This window comes from Stylophora pistillata, chromosome 13 (assembly GCF_964205215.1).
Source record: "Stylophora pistillata chromosome 13, jaStyPist1.2, whole genome shotgun sequence".
NCBI lineage: Eukaryota > Metazoa > Cnidaria > Anthozoa > Scleractinia > Pocilloporidae > Stylophora > Stylophora pistillata.
In genome coordinates this window covers 19,734,173-19,751,614 of record NC_142531.1, presented here as the reverse complement: position 1 = coordinate 19,751,614, position 17,442 = coordinate 19,734,173, and the positions used below count along the sequence as shown (strand labels likewise).

The 17,442-nt window shown below is 38.4% G+C and overlaps 1 protein-coding gene and 1 pseudogene across 2 annotated transcripts; both read left to right on the top strand.

Annotated features, from left to right (window-relative positions):
• LOC148718053 (uncharacterized) overlaps positions 1-17,442 on the top strand; it is a 34,990-nt pseudogene that overhangs the window by 2,894 nt on the left and 14,654 nt on the right.
• On the top strand, positions 13,532-16,911 carry LOC148718055 (uncharacterized). Of its 2 annotated transcripts, none has more exons than XM_088743759.1 (2): positions 13,532-14,521; positions 14,873-16,911. In XM_088743759.1, the coding sequence occupies exons 1-2, from the start codon at positions 13,553-13,555 to the stop codon at positions 16,046-16,048; spliced, it is 2,145 nt and encodes a 714-aa protein (XP_088599885.1). In that variant the 5' UTR covers positions 13,532-13,552; the 3' UTR covers positions 16,049-16,911. The 2 variants fall into 2 exon arrangements, with proteins under 2 accessions (XP_088599885.1, XP_088599886.1); XM_088743760.1 differs by having other exon boundaries at positions 13,532-15,143; positions 15,555-16,911.

The window sequence follows — 17,442 nt, the reverse complement described above, 5'->3', positions numbered from 1 at the left end:
TTGACGCTAACTGGAAAAAGTCTCGGAATTCGAGATTACTGAGAGAAAATATACATTTATAACATTCGATCAGAGAAAAATACAGTCTTCGATTCTTTAATTATTGGTGACCACTTTAAAATGGAGGAACATTCCTCGTAGTCCATTTCGCCTCTCTTTTGGCTAAGAGCCAGTCTCGACGCTCTTCTCTGGACTTTTTCCAGCAAAACAATGTCTTTTACCAGAAAGGGACACCACACTGGAACCGCATATTCTAGTATCGCCCTTACTAAAGATTTGTATAGCAAAAAGAATTCACTTACGCTATTAGACCCAAGCACGCGCTTAATTACCCCAAGGACTTTGTTGGCTTTGTTGACCACCACGTGAATATGATCACTCCATGATAGATCGAACGATATTGTAATACCGAGATCTTTGATATTTTTCACACTCTTTAGAATTTCACCGTTTGGATCAAGTGTATAGCTCCCTTTCGACTTATCTTGTTTGTACGTTATTCTCATTGTTTCACATTTCTCGGGATTAAATTTCAACTGCCAGGTTTTACACCATTCAGTGAGTCGAAACAAGTCAGATTGTAGCACATACGTATCCTCAGGAATGTTTACTATCTCCCTACAGAGTTTAGTGTCGTCGGCGTACAATTTCACAGCGGAAGAAACTCCAGTCGATATATCATTGACGTACATTATGAACAAGATGGACCCTAAAATTGTTCCCTGAGGTACCCCTGATTTTACCTGAGTCCATGACGAATAGCTGCCGCGCAAAACAACACGTTGCGACCGACCAATTAAAACTGAAGCTTTGAAACCAATTGAGAAGAGGGCCGTCAATACTGTGTCTTTCTAATTTATGAAGCAGACGTCTGTGTGGAACACTGCCAAACGCTTTGGAGGAGTCTAACAGAAGTACATCCGTAGGATTTCTCTTGTTACGAGATTTTTCCCAGTCGTTAAAACAGGATAACAGCTGTGTAACCGTAGAGCGACCTTTCATGTACGCAAATTGATTCGGGTTGAAAATATTGGCTTCACCCCAAAACTCCACAATACGGTGTTTTACTATTTGTTCTGCTAGTTTACACACGATCGATGTTAGTGAAATCTGACGGTAATTGTTTCTGCAGTTTTTACTGCCCTTTTTGAACAAAGGTGTTATATCAGCGCATTTCCACTTGCTAGGTAATTGGCCAACAGCGAAGGACTTATTGATTAATGCACATATAGATGGAGAGAGCCGATGCACATTCCCTCAAGATGCGCGGCGACAAACCGTCAGGCCCAGGGGACTTGTAAGCATTTAAATTCTTCAACAGCTTTTCAATCTTATTAACAGAACAATAGATATTAAAGAGCTTAGAGGTGACAACATAATCAAAATTGGGAACGTTATATGTAGAAATGTCTAAATTAATGTATCCGTTCAAAGCTTTTTTAAAAAAGGGTACATCAAAAAGAAGTCGTCTATGCTCTAAAGACAGTAAATTAAGTTTAGAAATACGAACTTTATAGTCATCATCAGATTTGAGAATGAACTTTGTTGCACGTCGCTGTATTCTTTCCAATTTAGTAATACTTCGCAGTGAAAGGTGACCAAACAACAGACCCGTATTTCAGCTGTGACCTAACCAGAGCGCAATATAGAGTTCTTAGTGTTGAAACATCCTTCAAATCTCTGCAATTCCTTCTTATGAAACCAAGCGCTTTGTTCGCCTTACTGGAAATCTTATCTATGCGAGAGTTCTAGGACAGGTTGTGGTTAGTTAGCAAACAAATATCTGAAAATTCAGCTGTAACGTCAAGGGTGGTACCACCCAGTTGTAGAGGAGCAAGAATAGGCGAGCGATTCTTGGTAATCCGCATTAACTTGCATTTCTTGGTATTGAAGCTCATATGATTTAGTCGAATCCAAGAAACCAGGTTATTTAGGTCATCTTGAAACGATGCATGATCGCATGGATGCTCAATGACCCTTGAGATTTTACAGTCTTCTATCTTCTATCTTCCCACTGCACCTGAAGAAGGCTGGTTTGGCCAGCCGAAATATAGTGCTCAGTTTTTAAATTTACTTATCTACGTTGTATCGGTCTTGCCTCTATATTTATATTTCATATTCGTTACTTTGGGCCGATCAGATCATCGCTGATCCAACGTACAAGAGTAGGAGTATCGTCCACGGTTGCCTGCTGAACATTTCACAGTTGTAGGAGAGACCTTATGAATGGACTACCCTCTTAACGATTCTTTCCTTATTGAGATGAAACGTGTAATTCTCCCGCTCAGCTGCTTCACATTTCCTTTCAATTAGTTTCTAGGGTTAAGCGTTACATCAAAACAACACCCATTAGCAGTAAGTTTATTTATTTCCCAGTCCATCACCTGTTTGCTACATAATGTAGTACTACACAGTAAATCGTTAGATGTTTAGAAACCCTTTCCACCCTAATGCATGCCTATTCTCTATACTTTCCCTGTACATTTTCTGTGCTACTGACAACGATTATTTGTGCAGTAGTCAAGAGATATTCTGAAAGGTGATACTTTCCTTTATTATCCAACTACACTCCGTAGAGTACAAATAACGCCATAGACGAGCACAAACATCACGCGGTATTTGTACTCAGAAAAACTTACTTAATTTATGATCATATATCTACCATAGAGTTAGTCTGCACATAAATAATTTAAAAGTAAACATTTGTGAAGAGCCTGGAATAAACAAGAAGTTTGAGTCCCTGTGAGTATTCCAACCTCAGCCAATTCCAATGTTTTCTCATCAAATCTATAACTCTAAATGTAATAATGATCAACTTTAGAGTATAAAATAACTAACCATCAAAAAAATGTTATTCTAGGTTTCATATGCTTACTTATTGTATGAGTGGACGGGTAGGATAGGAAAATATTTGGCTAGAGGTCATAACGTGCAAAATGAGCCTCCTTGATCCACATGTTTTCTTGCCTAACTCGACCTAACTCAATTTCCAACCGTTTCCTCAAATAACTACAGTAGCTGCTTTTCATCTGTCTTCTTGAATTTGACTTCTCATAGAGCCGTATGCACGACCGTGAAGTATTGTTCACGACCATAAACGACCTTATTTGCTCCATTTTGTACAGTACTTGTGCATATCTATTTATTTTTTAAAATTTGTTCTTTACAGTAGAAATACACTTCTGGCCCCTCGAGGCAGATGATAATTATATTTTTTACTAACCTGCTTAGCATTTCCGACCCAAAATGTGATGTGATCTAAAGCCACAAAAGACCCAACCTCCGGCTGAAAATAGAGAGATATATGTTTACACTCGAATAGAGATTCCCATTTGTTTAATTTAAGAGAAAGACATGTAAAAGTTTTGAACGAAACGATGAGAAAGATTAAGCTAATGAAACACAATTACGATTACAACATCTATTTATAACTGCTTGGAGCTTACCTTCTCTCCTTTGTCAGTATAAGTAGTCCGTGAAAAGAAAAAGAAAGCGTCAACATTTTTTCACTAAAAAACGACTAGATCGTGAAATACGAAATTATCACATGCCATTTTACTCGGGTTTTTTCACGGTTCTCCGTCCTCAGCTCACGTTGCAATCTGATTAAAGCATAACCCAGTCTTTTCCCTCAAACTCCAAAATATGGGCATCAAAAGGTCACGCCTATTTTGTCAGCATCTTGGGAAAAAAAGACAAAATGCAAAAACCAAAAAAAGGAAAAGGAAAAAAGGAAAAGAAGTCAATTTGAGTTAGTTCGGCCTATGGCCTGTCTTTTCTCAAGGCCAAGTTCAATCGAAAAAATGATCAAAACAGTGTCTTTTTTTTTGCACCTATCACATGACGAATTGATACATCCACTCTTTTTTATTTTTGTTTTGATACGATTCCATAGGTTTTTATTTCAGATTTGATGAAATGATACAGATGATACAGATTCCACGACCTGTAAAAGCAACAATTCAAATTAGTCATACTCTCTGTTCTGACATTTGGGTTTTAAACGGTTCAGAGCCATCGAATCTTTCCAGTAGTGTAAATATGTAAATAAAAAAGTTCGGGACTCAATTAAGTTATGTTCAAAACTGAAATATTTCGATCTGGGGTCAAAATCGGTAGCGTGTTTGGAGCGGTAACGAATGAACAAAATTACTCTCTTCCAGGCTCTCATTCTGTGGGGCATGAGGACTAGCGGGGTCGGGGAAGCGCGCGAACGACATAAGCAAATACAGCTGTTAAGCAAACGGCTGCTTTAGCTGACTCCCGCTTGTGATCACTCAGCTGCTTTTGCATTCAGTTTTACTGAACGAGACCTTGCACTGGCTTGGGAGAAATTGCGAGTAACGCTTGGGTGATGGAGCGGTTCACATACGTTCTTGGGTCCAAAATACTACGCACATCGCTATGGATAAGCGGCTTTTCATCGTACACTCTGGCCTTGCATTACTTCAGATATCAGTCGCAGGAGTGGATGAGACGTCTGTGCAAAGTTCAACGCCGAGGCGTCAACGTGGGTCTTTTTACAGGTTTGCTGCTTGTGTCATGGGTCCTGTTCTTAGACGCCCATTATCAAGTTATGTTTGATTTAGAACACATTAGAAAAGCCCTTACTCATAAGTGTCTAAATCGGAAAGCTTCCAACGGTGTTTGGTGTTCCCTTGTCACTTCCATATACTGGGGAATGTATTCGTCCATCGCTGTTTGCTACGTGTTTTTCTCTCTGTGCCTCGTGATAACGAACAATCTCACGAGAGGATACCATCGCCTGACTAAATGCACTGGGAATGTTCGAGATGCTGTAATAATGCACAAACAAGTGCTTGAACAAATTGAAGAAAAGATCAACTGCATACGGGTCTGGTTTTTAGTTTAATCTTTTTTTTTTTTACCTCCATCGCCACAACAATAGCAACAGGTAAAAAAAAAAGGAGTACGGGGAGGAGGTCAAGAAGAAAACATTAATGGGAGGTTAGGAGCTAAAAGGTACGTAATGCCCTTGCACTGCTTTCCTTTATTTATCTGTTTCCTTGGGAAGAATCCGTATTTTAACTTTAAGACTGAGCATTGCACAAAATTATTTGATGTTATTATATGGCTGTGTCTCACAAGGACTGGGAACTACCGAATTGACGAATTTGATTAGCTGGAATCAATGTTGAAAGCTAGATTTTCCCATCTAGACCGGCATCTAGACCGGTCTAGAAAAAAAAGGTACAAAGAATACAAAAAAAATGGCATATAAGACACAGCCATATAATAAACATCTTATTAACCGAAGTAGGTTTGTCTGTATGGGAGAATCTTGACCTCGGTCGCTGGTACAGACCTCACTGCGTTCGGTCTGTACTGGCGAACTCGGACAAGATTCCCCCATACAGACCTCCTGCTCGGTTAATAAGAACTAAATATTGCGTGAAACGTGACAGTTAGTAAACCTGGAAGACAGAAAACTAGCTGTCACCTATTTATGTTTAATACCTGCTTCCTTCTTTACTCGATACCTGTTCGAGTTGTATTTTCTTTGTTATTCTGTGAAAGTTGAGCAATCAGAAAGCAAGGAAGAATATAATTTTCCACGCATGCGCATGGAATCAGAGTAAGTAGCTTTCCTCTACTTACTTGGATGGAATTTATTGATTTTTGTTAAAGTCTGAGAACTTATCATAAAAGTTAAAGTTCTCCTACGCTTCCTTTTTTGACAGGAATGTAATGAAATCCTCATTTACTGCAACTTAATCGTATCTGCTCTGATCAAAAGTAATTATGTGGGTTTGATGTTTCAACTGCGACAAACAAAAATTTATTATCCGAAGTTTGCATTTGCTCAGCGAGAATGGGCTTCCGGCCGAGATAAACGATAGGACTGAGGACTAGAACGACTGCGAAACTGAGAAATATAGGCAGAGGATCATATTCGATTGGCTATTTGATGTGAGTAACCGGTGACGTTTGGTCGAAAGAAAGCAAACAGTCTGGTAGAGATAGCTTTCTTTATGGCAAGGCACCGATGTCTTAAGGTCGTGGTAAGTACTGTAAAGATGAATTTTTTTAGTGTGATATAAAAAGGAGTAACACCTCGATCATGGTTTGTTCAATGCAGTAACTTGGTGGAAGACATTTGTGATGTCGCGCTACGATAGAAACTGAAAAATACAGTCTACAAAGAGGAAGAAAATCACAAACGAGGTCGGTCGAAAAGTTTCAACTTTCATTTAGAACATAAAGTATATTGTATCCGTTAGTTAAATTGCGTAGTACCCGTGAGGGTAAAGTTGACTTGTTTAGAGTTACTCTCAGCTACTAAAGTCAACTGCCAAACGTGGTGCTGGTGAGCCAAGCTTATGCAGATCTTTCGAGAGAGAAACTTAAGGAGGAAATAATGAAATTCATAATTTTTTTTCTTTTTCTGAAAGGAAGATATCGAGGGCTAGTCAGCCATTTTCCCTGAACGATTAAATGTTCCAAATAAAGTGAACGCATTTCAGTTTTTGTACTTCAAACGCTTATGACGGATGAGCATGCAAAAATGGAACATTTTACTCTGTTTAACAGGGGACGTCAGGCCGCAGTGTGGGTAGCATTTTTCAAATGGGAGGGTTATAAGGGGGTTTTAGAGCTAGGCGTAATATTTGAATAGGAACTGATCAATTATCAAATGAGGTCGAGAAAAAGTTCAAGAAGTGATGTTTCTTTACTTAAGAAAATTCATTATGTACAAGAGGTGAACGAATGACACTCACTTCGCAAAATTTTAAAACGAAGAGGAATTTATTTCCCTAATCTTACACTAGATAGCGAGGGTTTAACTCTTCAGTTTTCACGCGACTTCGTAAAATTCAAAATGAAAATCGATAATCACGGAAGAATGAGTAAAGTTAAAACTCTGGGAGGAAGATATAGAGAGCTGCTCAGCAGTTTAGTCAGAATAATTAGGTGTTCGATGCTGAGTGAGTTTATTTCGGGTTTGTACGTCAAACTTTTATAATAAAGCTAGATGGATTTGAGCATGTAAAAACAAGATATTTTATCTGTTTTACAGAAAACATCAGGCTTCAGTGTTCATCGCTTTAAACGGTTGGATTTTCTTTACAAAAACGATCTTGGTCCAACTGAAGTTTCTTTCTTGAGACGGTAAGCTATCTGTGCGTGGCAATCAACTTTGAATGTCTTCGTGAACTTTTCGTTTTCTACCCGGGGTGTGATTTGCATAATCGATAACAAGAATACTAATGAAAATAAGTGAATCTATTTCGGTTTTTCGGTGTCAGACGTTTTATTAGAAATTTGAGCATCCAAGATGAAAACATTTTTCTATTTTTAACTGGAAACGTCAGGCTTCAGTGTTCATCTCCTTGGAACGGTTGGATTTTCATTTCAAGGTCGATCACAGTACAACTGGAGCTTCTTTTTTGAAACGGTAAGCTATCTGTGCTTGATGATCGACACATTGTCTTCGTGAAAATTTTATTTCATAGCTAGTGTGATTGGATGATTAAGACAAATATATTAACAAAAAAATAAGTGAATGTATTTCGGTTTGGCACGTCAAACGTTAGAACAAATGACGGATTTGAGCTTCCAAAATAAACATTTTACTCTGTTTTACAGGAAACGTCAAGCAGTCAGTGATCATCTCTTTGGAACGGTTGGACTTTCAAGACAAGATCGACCACTGTACAACTGAAGCTTCTCTCTTTAAACGGTAAGCTATCTGTGCATAATTTGCTGTACATACTGTATAATTTACTGTATAATTGTCTTCGTGAACTTTTCGTTTTCTAGCTGGTGTGATTTGCATGACCGAAGACAAAAAAAACTAACTGATGTAATCGAGATAAAAAACGGAGGAAGTCGATCGGTAATTTACTCGAAAATGATCTCATTATCACCGGTCATTACCCTTGAAGGCGTTAACTCTAGATGACTTAAACATGATACCAAGCAGATAACATTCGCTGTATCCAAAGTAATAAACCAACCTCGTTCCCAGGTCTCTCATCTTCCCGTCCCCCGGAGCGAGCGAGGAGAAACCCTGGTTTAGGCTGGTCACGTGTTTAGACAGCAAAAAAATTCCATAGGGACGAGTCGTTTGTTTGCTCGATTTTTGCCTCATATCCTTTGTCATCTTCAAATCGACACTATCGTTGTTCAGGTCGCAACGTTTTATAGCAGCCTTCAAGTCGCTATATCTCGGAGTTGGTATTGTAACGTTAATTTAAAACCCAAACAAGTCCAGTGTTTAGAAGCGATATATTCGGGCAGAGATGTGGTGGCCGTTTTTAATACCGACGGGATACGGCAAATCTTTGATTTTTCACTCTTCTTCGAGAAGTTAAACAGTCAACGACCTGTACCTTCCTTGTCATTTCGTCCAGTTGTTTCTGTTGTTTCGCCTTTGAATACCTTTATTAAAGATCTAATAAGAACGAGCACCGTTACGATAAAACTCTGACTTTCACTGATCACCGTTTTGAAAGAAATAAAAATTTTTTCAAGCGTCTTTTCAAGGCCTACATAATAGATGTGGAAAAAATTTTTCTTGTCTCAACGGCGGCCATAAATGTCCTCGGCGGCGGCCAGTGATGCGCGATTTCCTTTCGCATAGATGTTCTTCGAGCAAGATACGTCTCCAACTGATTTACAAAGCCTGCAACAATTGATATTTACCGTAGTGGAAGACTTACGGATCTTTTCGGGCGTCTGCTGAATATTCTCAGTTGACATTCGGTTCGAAGCGCTTCACGTGTAGCTTGTTTTTATTGCCAATAAGCTACGCTCGCCAGTGGACTAAGTGGAGAGAAAATCCCACTTATCAGCCCCTCCCTCAAACCGCTAATTTGAAATCTCCTAAAATCTGGGAGACACGTGACAAGCCTAAACCAGGGTCTCTCCTCGCTCGCTCCAGGGGGCGGGAAGATGAGAAACCCTGGGAACGAGGTTGAGTAATAAACAAGAATTGATACTTCCGTTTTTTGGGAGGGGAGAGAGGGGGAAATGATCCTAAACCTACTTTACGTTTTAGGATTCGTGGGCCTGTAAAAAACTCTCCTCAAAACTAACAACAGTCATTTCCCCAGGTCAAACGTTTGCATTTCCTTTTTGAAACTCGCAATTCAAGAGCGATAACAGCGAGCAATCATCCGAATAATGTTTAAATTCTATATGGCTGAGTTCGTCCTTTCATTTGAAACTTATGAAACAATTGCAATTAAAAAAAAACATTTACACACGACTAGCTTTTCGTATTCATGTCAAAATTTTCTGATTTTTCGGAAATAGCAAAATTTTCACTTTCTAAGGGTACACGACTAATTGAGAATGCTGGTTGACTGTTATGAAAGTACATTACATCTTCACTAAGTGGTATGGTATGGTTTGTTATCCATGTAATACAATGAATACCTCATAGCTTATGCACTATTTATCTTTCTTATTTAACATGAAAAACAAAGAGAAGATAAACTGAATGATTCATAGTACGCTTGGTCTGGTTAGTCAATTCAGTTTCCAAGCGGATGCCTTATCAGGTTATATTTTATGTCCTAAAAGCGATAGAACACATTTTTCCGGGCTCTTTAACGTGATAACGCCGCACGGGATGATGGGAGATCACTGAAATATATTGATTAGGAACTGACTGATTGTCAAGTAAGATTCATTATAATTTATGCGAGATTTGCAGATGACAGCGAGGGTTGAACTCCACAGCTTTCATCCGAAATCATAAAATGCAAAATAAAAATCCAATATCACGGAGGTTTGAATAAAATCCTATCTCTGGAAGAAAGATATGGAGAACCATACAACAGTTTACTAAGAATAATCAAGTGTTCCAACAAAAGTAAATGAGTTTCGGTATTGTAGGTCACAACGTGTATATATTAAATCAGCAATGACGGATTTGAGCATGCAAAATTGAGAAATTTTACTCTGTTTTACAGGGAACGTCAGGCTTTAGAGTTCATCAATTTAGAACGGCTGGATCTTCATCACAAGATCGATCACAGTACAACTGAAGCTTTTATCTTTAAATGGTAAGCTATCTATGCGTGATAATCAGCTCGTTCTCTTCTTGAACTTTTCGTTTTCTAAAAGATGTGATTTGCATGATCAAAAACAAAAATACTGACTTATATAACAGATCAGAAAAAACGGACGGAGCCCATTGGTAATTTGCTCTAAAATAACCACGTCACTGGTCTTTACACCTGAAGGCGTTAACTCCAGACGACTAATATGTGGCACCAAGCAGCCTCCCCCATAACCAATACATAACGAGGAAAATTTTTGCGGGAATATGACGTCCCCTGAGCCGTCGGATCAATCTTAGGCGTTTTAGTATTTAGCAGTGTTGAGATTTTTTCGACTCGAGCCGTGTTTTGACAATCCCGTTGAGCTAATCAAAATACAAACAAATGGTAAAAAACTCAGCAATATTGCACACCAAAACGTCTAATAAGAACCTAGTATCCAAATATGGCGCGCTATTTGTATGCGATTCGCACGTTATTTGTACATTCCTTAAAGTAGTTAAATAATAATGAACTGCTTGTACATGGTTGATAGGAGAAAATTTTTGCGGAGGAATATGGCGAAAGTTGCTGTACTTTGCTCCTCGGTAGGGAACCAAAGTCGCGTCCTCAAACGGTGATCACCTGTAAATCTCTGCCCGAAACCTGGGGGTAGTTGTCACTCACCAGTGGGAAACCTAAGACGTAAAAAATGACATGGGATGCTTGTCAATTATCATAATGTTTCACAGTAACTGAAATCACTGGCTACATGCATTTAATGAGTTTGATTTATTTTTTTAAAATGGTGTGACAAAACAATCACCAATATTGTGGACACATCGCAACTTTTGTTCCATTTGTAGAGATCATTATTTGTTCATTACCAATCGCTTTTATTCCCTTTTTTCCAGGTAAATGCATCATCCAAGCACTAACTTTGTTTTCATCAACGTGAACGCTGGATGTTTCTGACTTTTTAAATTGTAAGTTATTTGTTTAGGATTACTTGTGGGTCTTTTGTTTTTAAGTGGCAAACCTAACTGAACTAGATTGAAAAAGTCTACAAATTCACTGGCTTGTATACGCAACACGTCAGCGTTGCAGACTACAATATTGAGTAGTCTTCTATAACGGCTATTTTAGCGCTGACCTGTTGTGTCTACAAGCCAGTGAACTACAACAAACAGCTATTAGAGCTCATCACAAACAGTCCTTCCAGCTACTTTTTGCGGTTCTTCTCTTAACTCCATCTGATTTATTTGTCGAAATACCATCTTATTTACAAATACATTTACATGTACTGCGAGCAAGGACAGTTGTCTTTAATCTAGTCTGAGCGAACACAACATTTAAGCGCGCATGTAATATGGCTACCATTTACTACCAGCTCACACAAAATTACGCCTTCCCTGATCTCTTCGAAAAATTCCCAAAACTCTAGGTTCGAACTGTTTTTTTTTTTACGCTAAATGGTGAAATAAAACTATTCTTTGACGGTTGAACCCATTGAGACCCTCACGAAATTGTTCTCCCACCCATTCTTCAGAACTGAAGTTTTCCAGTTCTTTTGGACTTTTCCCGAGAGTTCGACCAGTTGCACTGTTTTCCTCCTTGAAGTTTATTTTCAAATTCGCCACCCCGCTCAAACGAATATAAAACATTTATCATTCAATAAGCAACCACAATTGGGGCGTGTCAACACGAGCCATATGCGACCCTCTTCATTATACCTTCATCATCAAAATGGATCGGAATGACACAACAAACAGAATAAAAACTCAGAAATGTAAAAGATGTAGCAAGAAAAACTACCCAACAAAACAATCTAAACTATGTTCGTATAACAATGATTCCGTAAACGAGCTAAAACTTTCAAATAGCAGCATGCAAAAACTACGTCTAAAAGAAACTGATAACCCCAAGTCGTAAGACGCGAATGAATCTAAGTGACAACAACTCTAATATGTATAACCTACCGCTAATGAAGCATTTGTAACAACATACCATGTAACACCCCAAAGAGAGGGCTACATAACCCATAATAAATACATTTGGCAGAAAACAAACAGCGGAGCGTTGTTTTCGCTCCATAACCATAACCATTACGCGACCTAAAATTCAAGGTAAATTGCGCGGGAAAATACGGTTTACGATACATCCAAAGTACAAACGACTGAAATATTTTACCTTCTTTTAAGGCCATTCTCGCTTACAATGAGGTTTCTAGGATAGGTTTCCAAGTCTTTAGGTTTTTTCAGCACTCCTATTTTTAACGTTTCATTAGTCTCCTTGAGCGTTTTCTTCGTCCGTATTCCTTCGCCTTGGCTTGGTATTTTTTCAGTATTTATTTCCTGGAATTTTGGTTTCTGACATTCCTTACTTAGCATAGAGGGGGGCTAATATCGGGGGGAAGGGAGCTTATAACCGGACGAATGTTTTTTGTTTGCAAGTAGATGGGCCTATAACCTTATATGGGCCTATAACCTTATATGGGCCTATAACCTTACATGGGCCTATAACCTTATATGGGCCTATAACCTTATATAAGCCTATAACCTTATATGGGCCTATAACCTTATATGAGCCTATAACCTTATATGGGCCTATAACCAGGAGTGCTGATAGGCGGGCGGAATTTTACGATATTCTTTTCCATGCATCTCTTAGCCGATAATGTGTTCCTCATTTGAAGGAACTCGTCTGAGCTCAAAGAATCTTCTATGGAACTTATTCCTTTCTTTTATGCAAGGGTTCTCCGCATTTTTTTGTACCTCTTAAACCGTCCTTCTCTATCTGAAAGACAACAATAAAATCTTAACCAAAGTAATCTAATCAAGTTTGTAAACAAACATCAAGTGATTTGAAAAATGTGATAACCAGAAAGCGGAAACTAAACATGAGAAGTTGATATACGTTAAGTGTACCGACTAATAGAGGGGTAAACCACTTTTTAGGGAGAGTAAAGTTCGCTGTCTTTTATCTGAGATATTACGGGAAATGGAATACGTACACAAAAACGATACCAATTGACATTACGTCGCCACATAAAAGACGAGGTCAAATTGCCTATGTTGTTGTCTAATTTGACCATTTTTACTGAAATTAGCCAATCAGCAAACAGTTGGTGAGAAATTGAAGAAGTATTCATATTTTCAGTATATTATTCCCTATAGTGTGTTTTCATGTGACGTCACGGCATATATTAATTTCATACGCCGCCATGTTGGTGGAGTAAAAGACCCAATATGGCGACTAGTCATGCGGAACAAAACGTAAACAGTGAGTCAGAAAAAGGAATTATTCATGAGATCCCTTTGTCTGAATATGCAAAATCTCTCGACAGTGCTGTTAGAAAGCGTTATATTGAGAAAATATCTGTTATTGGAATAGACCCTCTCTTTATTCCAGAGGAAAAGTTGAGTACCGAATGCCTTCCCCGCGTAGAACCACTCGATCTTGTATCGTATCTTGTTTTAGAGACAAGTTTTTATACCAAAGAGCAATTTAAAAATTTAAGAGGCTTGCAAGCCTACAACCAAATGGTATCCGGCTTTATTACAAGTATTTTAGGTCAGATTTTTAGTGGTAAATACGTGGTTATTGGCAAAGTTCGACACTCACAGCGAATGAATGAACCACCGGTGCAGCTTTGGATAATCACAACTAAAGATGGGACTGTTCTTTCTGCGCATTGTCATGGATGTATGGCGGGTTTAGGAGAGTGCTGTTCGCATATTGCCAGTATTCTTTTTTACTTAGAAGTTTCGACAAGGTTAAACGAGAAGCTCGCGTGCACCCAAGTTAAATGCTCTTGGATTTTGCCCGCTACAGTGAAAAGCGTGGATTATTTAAGAGTGAAGGATATTAATTTCACATCAGCGAAGAAAATGAAGTCTGATCTTGACAAGACTGTTAATTCTTTGAATTGTGCTGCAGATACCAAGAGTTTGAGTGCTTCCTTGGAATCAAGCGGTGCAAGTGCTTCTGCAACGCCACGCAAGCCAAAGGCCCCTCCACCTAGACCCTCTTTTAAGGAGCTTGATGCATTTTATGAATCGCTCAGTCAATGCCAAGTAAAGCCTGTTTGCTTGAGTTTGGAAAAGTCATATGCAGCGATGTTTATTTCTAAAACAAGGGGCATCAACCCTCTTTCAGATTTGTTTGATCCCAAATTCCTGCAGCTTAACTACATTGATCTTCTAAAGGAATGCTACAAAGTTGAAGTTAGTATCAGTCTTGAAGAAGTTGCCTTGATTGAAAGAGAAACCGTGGAGCAAACGAAAAGTAATGCCTTTTATCGATACCGAGCTTGTAGGATTGGTGCTTCAAAGTCTCGTGCTGCCTCTCATGCAGATCCATCACAGCCATCCCAGTCTCTAATTAAATCTATTTGTTATCCACATCTTTTTTGTTTCAGCACAGCAGCAACAATCCATGGTTGTAAGCATGAGCAAACTGCAATAGAAGCATATGAAACTCATATGAAGCAGAGTCATACTAATTTTAAGGTGACAAAATGTGGAACATTTATTGATGTAGAGCATCCTTTTCTTCATGCCACCCCTGATTTTTTATGTGAATGTGATTGTTGTGGATATGGCTGTGGTGAGGTAAAGTGCCCATATTGCATTGAAGGAACTGATTTCAAGAACTATTGTGAGAAGAAGTCATCTTGTCTTCAATGGAATGGTGAGAAATTCTCCTTAAAGAAAAATCATTCGTACTACTACCAAGTCCGGCAACAACTCCACATAACCAAAAGGGCCTATTGTGATTTTGTTGTTTTTTCTATTTCAAAAAATGGTTCCAAGCTAGTTCAGGAGAGAATTTTTCCAGATTCTGAACATTTTGCTTTGCAGGTGGCAAAGCTTTCTTTGTTTTGGAGGACCTGCATATTACCTGAAGTCCTTGGCAGATGGTACACGCGAAAGATGGATTTGAAGAAAGAGCTTGGTTCTGTCTCATGTGGGGGTGAATGTTACTGCAGGAGGACCTCAAATGAACCTACTGCAACATGTTCAAATCCGGAGTGTCCCATTTCCCGATTCCATTTAGCCTGTCTCTCCATGAAAAATGTTGCAAAGACATGGTTATGTCCACATTGTAGAAAATTACCTAAGTTTGGCCATGGTAAGAAAGGGTTAAAGACACATGATAAAGTTCCTAATTTATTTGAAGAAGCTTTGTCAATGGAAAGTATCTGTGTTTGTAAAAGGAAAGCAAATTCTGATGACAAATTGCTGAAATGCCACAATGATAGTTGTTCTAATGGGAAGTTTTTTCATTTACAGTGCATGTCATATAAGCGATACCCAAATAATTATAAATCTTCTTGGGCATGTAACTTCTGCAAATTGGACAGCATTCGTTCCACTAAATCTATCAAACCTAAAGCTACAAATTCAAATCTACCTTTTTCACCTTCTGAGAGTTCTGTTCATAATGATCATGAGATTGTCTACTTTGGTACTAGAGAAACTGAGCAAGTGGATAAATACAGTATCATTTCAACACTTACAAATCACGACTTCGATGTTATAGAATCATCTACTGGCTGGTTGGAAAATACTGTCATTCAACAAGCTCATGTCCTTTTAAAGCAAGTTAACCCAGATATTCAAGGATTTCAACGTCCAAGCTTGGGTCCATGCCACAACTTTGACAAGGTTCATGGAGATTTTGTACAGATCTTGCATACTGGGGGAAACCATTGGGTGTGTGCTAGTTCAATTGGCTGTGAAAAAGGTGTTGTAAATTTGTATGACAGCCTTTTCAATGATGTTATACTTGATGATCTTGAACAACAAGTAGAGAGTCTAGTTGGAGAGGATTTCCAAGGAATCAATGTTGTACCAATACAGCAACAATCAAATGGTTCAGATTGTGGTGTATTTGCTATTGCTTTTGCAACAAGTCTTGTTTACACATTGGACCCAAATATTCCTCAACTTAATGTATCAAAGATGCGACTTCATTTGTATGCTTGCCTGAAAGCTTGTCTCATCACCCCTTTTCCCACAGTCGAAAGCACATAACATCTGATACCACATTCAGTTTAAAATTGTATTGACTAACTTAAAATAATTAAACATTCCATTCCATGAATAAAAAATGAAACAAACTTTTTGCATTATTATTACAGACTTTCATAAACTATGTTAAATTTTTGGTGGTTAAATCTGAGAACTTCCACATGGTTACTACTGGGCAACAGCATGTTGTGTAAGCAAGGATAGAATAGTGCACTATAACAGTTATATTTATTAGTCACACAGCCGTAATTCTGGTGCTTTCATTTGTTAGAAATTTGAAAAATTCACCACCAAAAATTTAATATAGTTTCACTGTTACTATTTAGGCTTTCAATCAAAAGGTACAGTAGGAGGGCATAGGTTTACTAGTGCAGAGCAAATTCTAATCATTCTGTCAACTAGAGGTACAGATTCGCCTTTTCGACAAATTAGGTAATCAGTTGGTAAAGTTTGTTGAAGAATGGTATATTTCTGTCTAAGCAAACCAATGATTCTTTCAACGTGTATTCGGACAGAAGCAATTTTTCTTGTCTGTTCCACGTCCGCAGGATCAAGTTGGTCTTTACCTTTGGTGAATGCAGGAATGTTCAATTGGGCTTGCTGAAATTGAACACTTTCATGAATGGTAAAACCCCTATCTGCAAGAACCAAATCACCTGGTATAAGTTTATCCAGTAGACCACAGTTTTCAGTTAAAAATTTATCTGAAGTTCTCCCTCCCCAAGCCTCACTAACAAAACAAATTGTACCCTGTGGTGTAATTCCAATTAATACTTTAACAGTGTTATGATGCTTGTAACTTGAAAAAGTCTGTGCTCTTGCAAGGAGATTAGTCGGTCTATCAATAAAAATTTCAAAGCAATCAATGATAACTGTGGTTTTGCGTCCGAATGAGTCCAGGAAACATCTAGGCATGGTTGCGTACAATTCGTCACGATCTGGCCATTTGACAAGAGGACCTAAGCGAACATCCATGACAGTCAGCCAAGCAGACAAAATTCGAGAAACCACTGCAGATGAAATTTTTAAACGATACGCAAGGTCAAGATGAGGAACAGCAAGTCTCAATTTTACTAAAACCATTGCAAACTCTTGAAACTTAGACAAAAGCTGAGGACGTCTGTCAACATAAGGTTCAACAAAACAGAAGACTTTTTGTAAAATTTCAAAGGAAGGTAGACCAGTGTAAAATTTTACTTTCTCGTTGTTATCAACAAAAAAAGCTTCATCAAAGTCAGAACATTGTTTATTAAGAAACAAAGACTCGGTTTGAAGCATACAATTATGCGTCTCACTTGTCTGAATGCCAACTGTTGTCGTTGAAACTGCTGTTTGTGTTACGGCATTTCTCAAGTTATCTGGCAAATTTTCAGCGAGGTCCTCGATATCGTCCATTT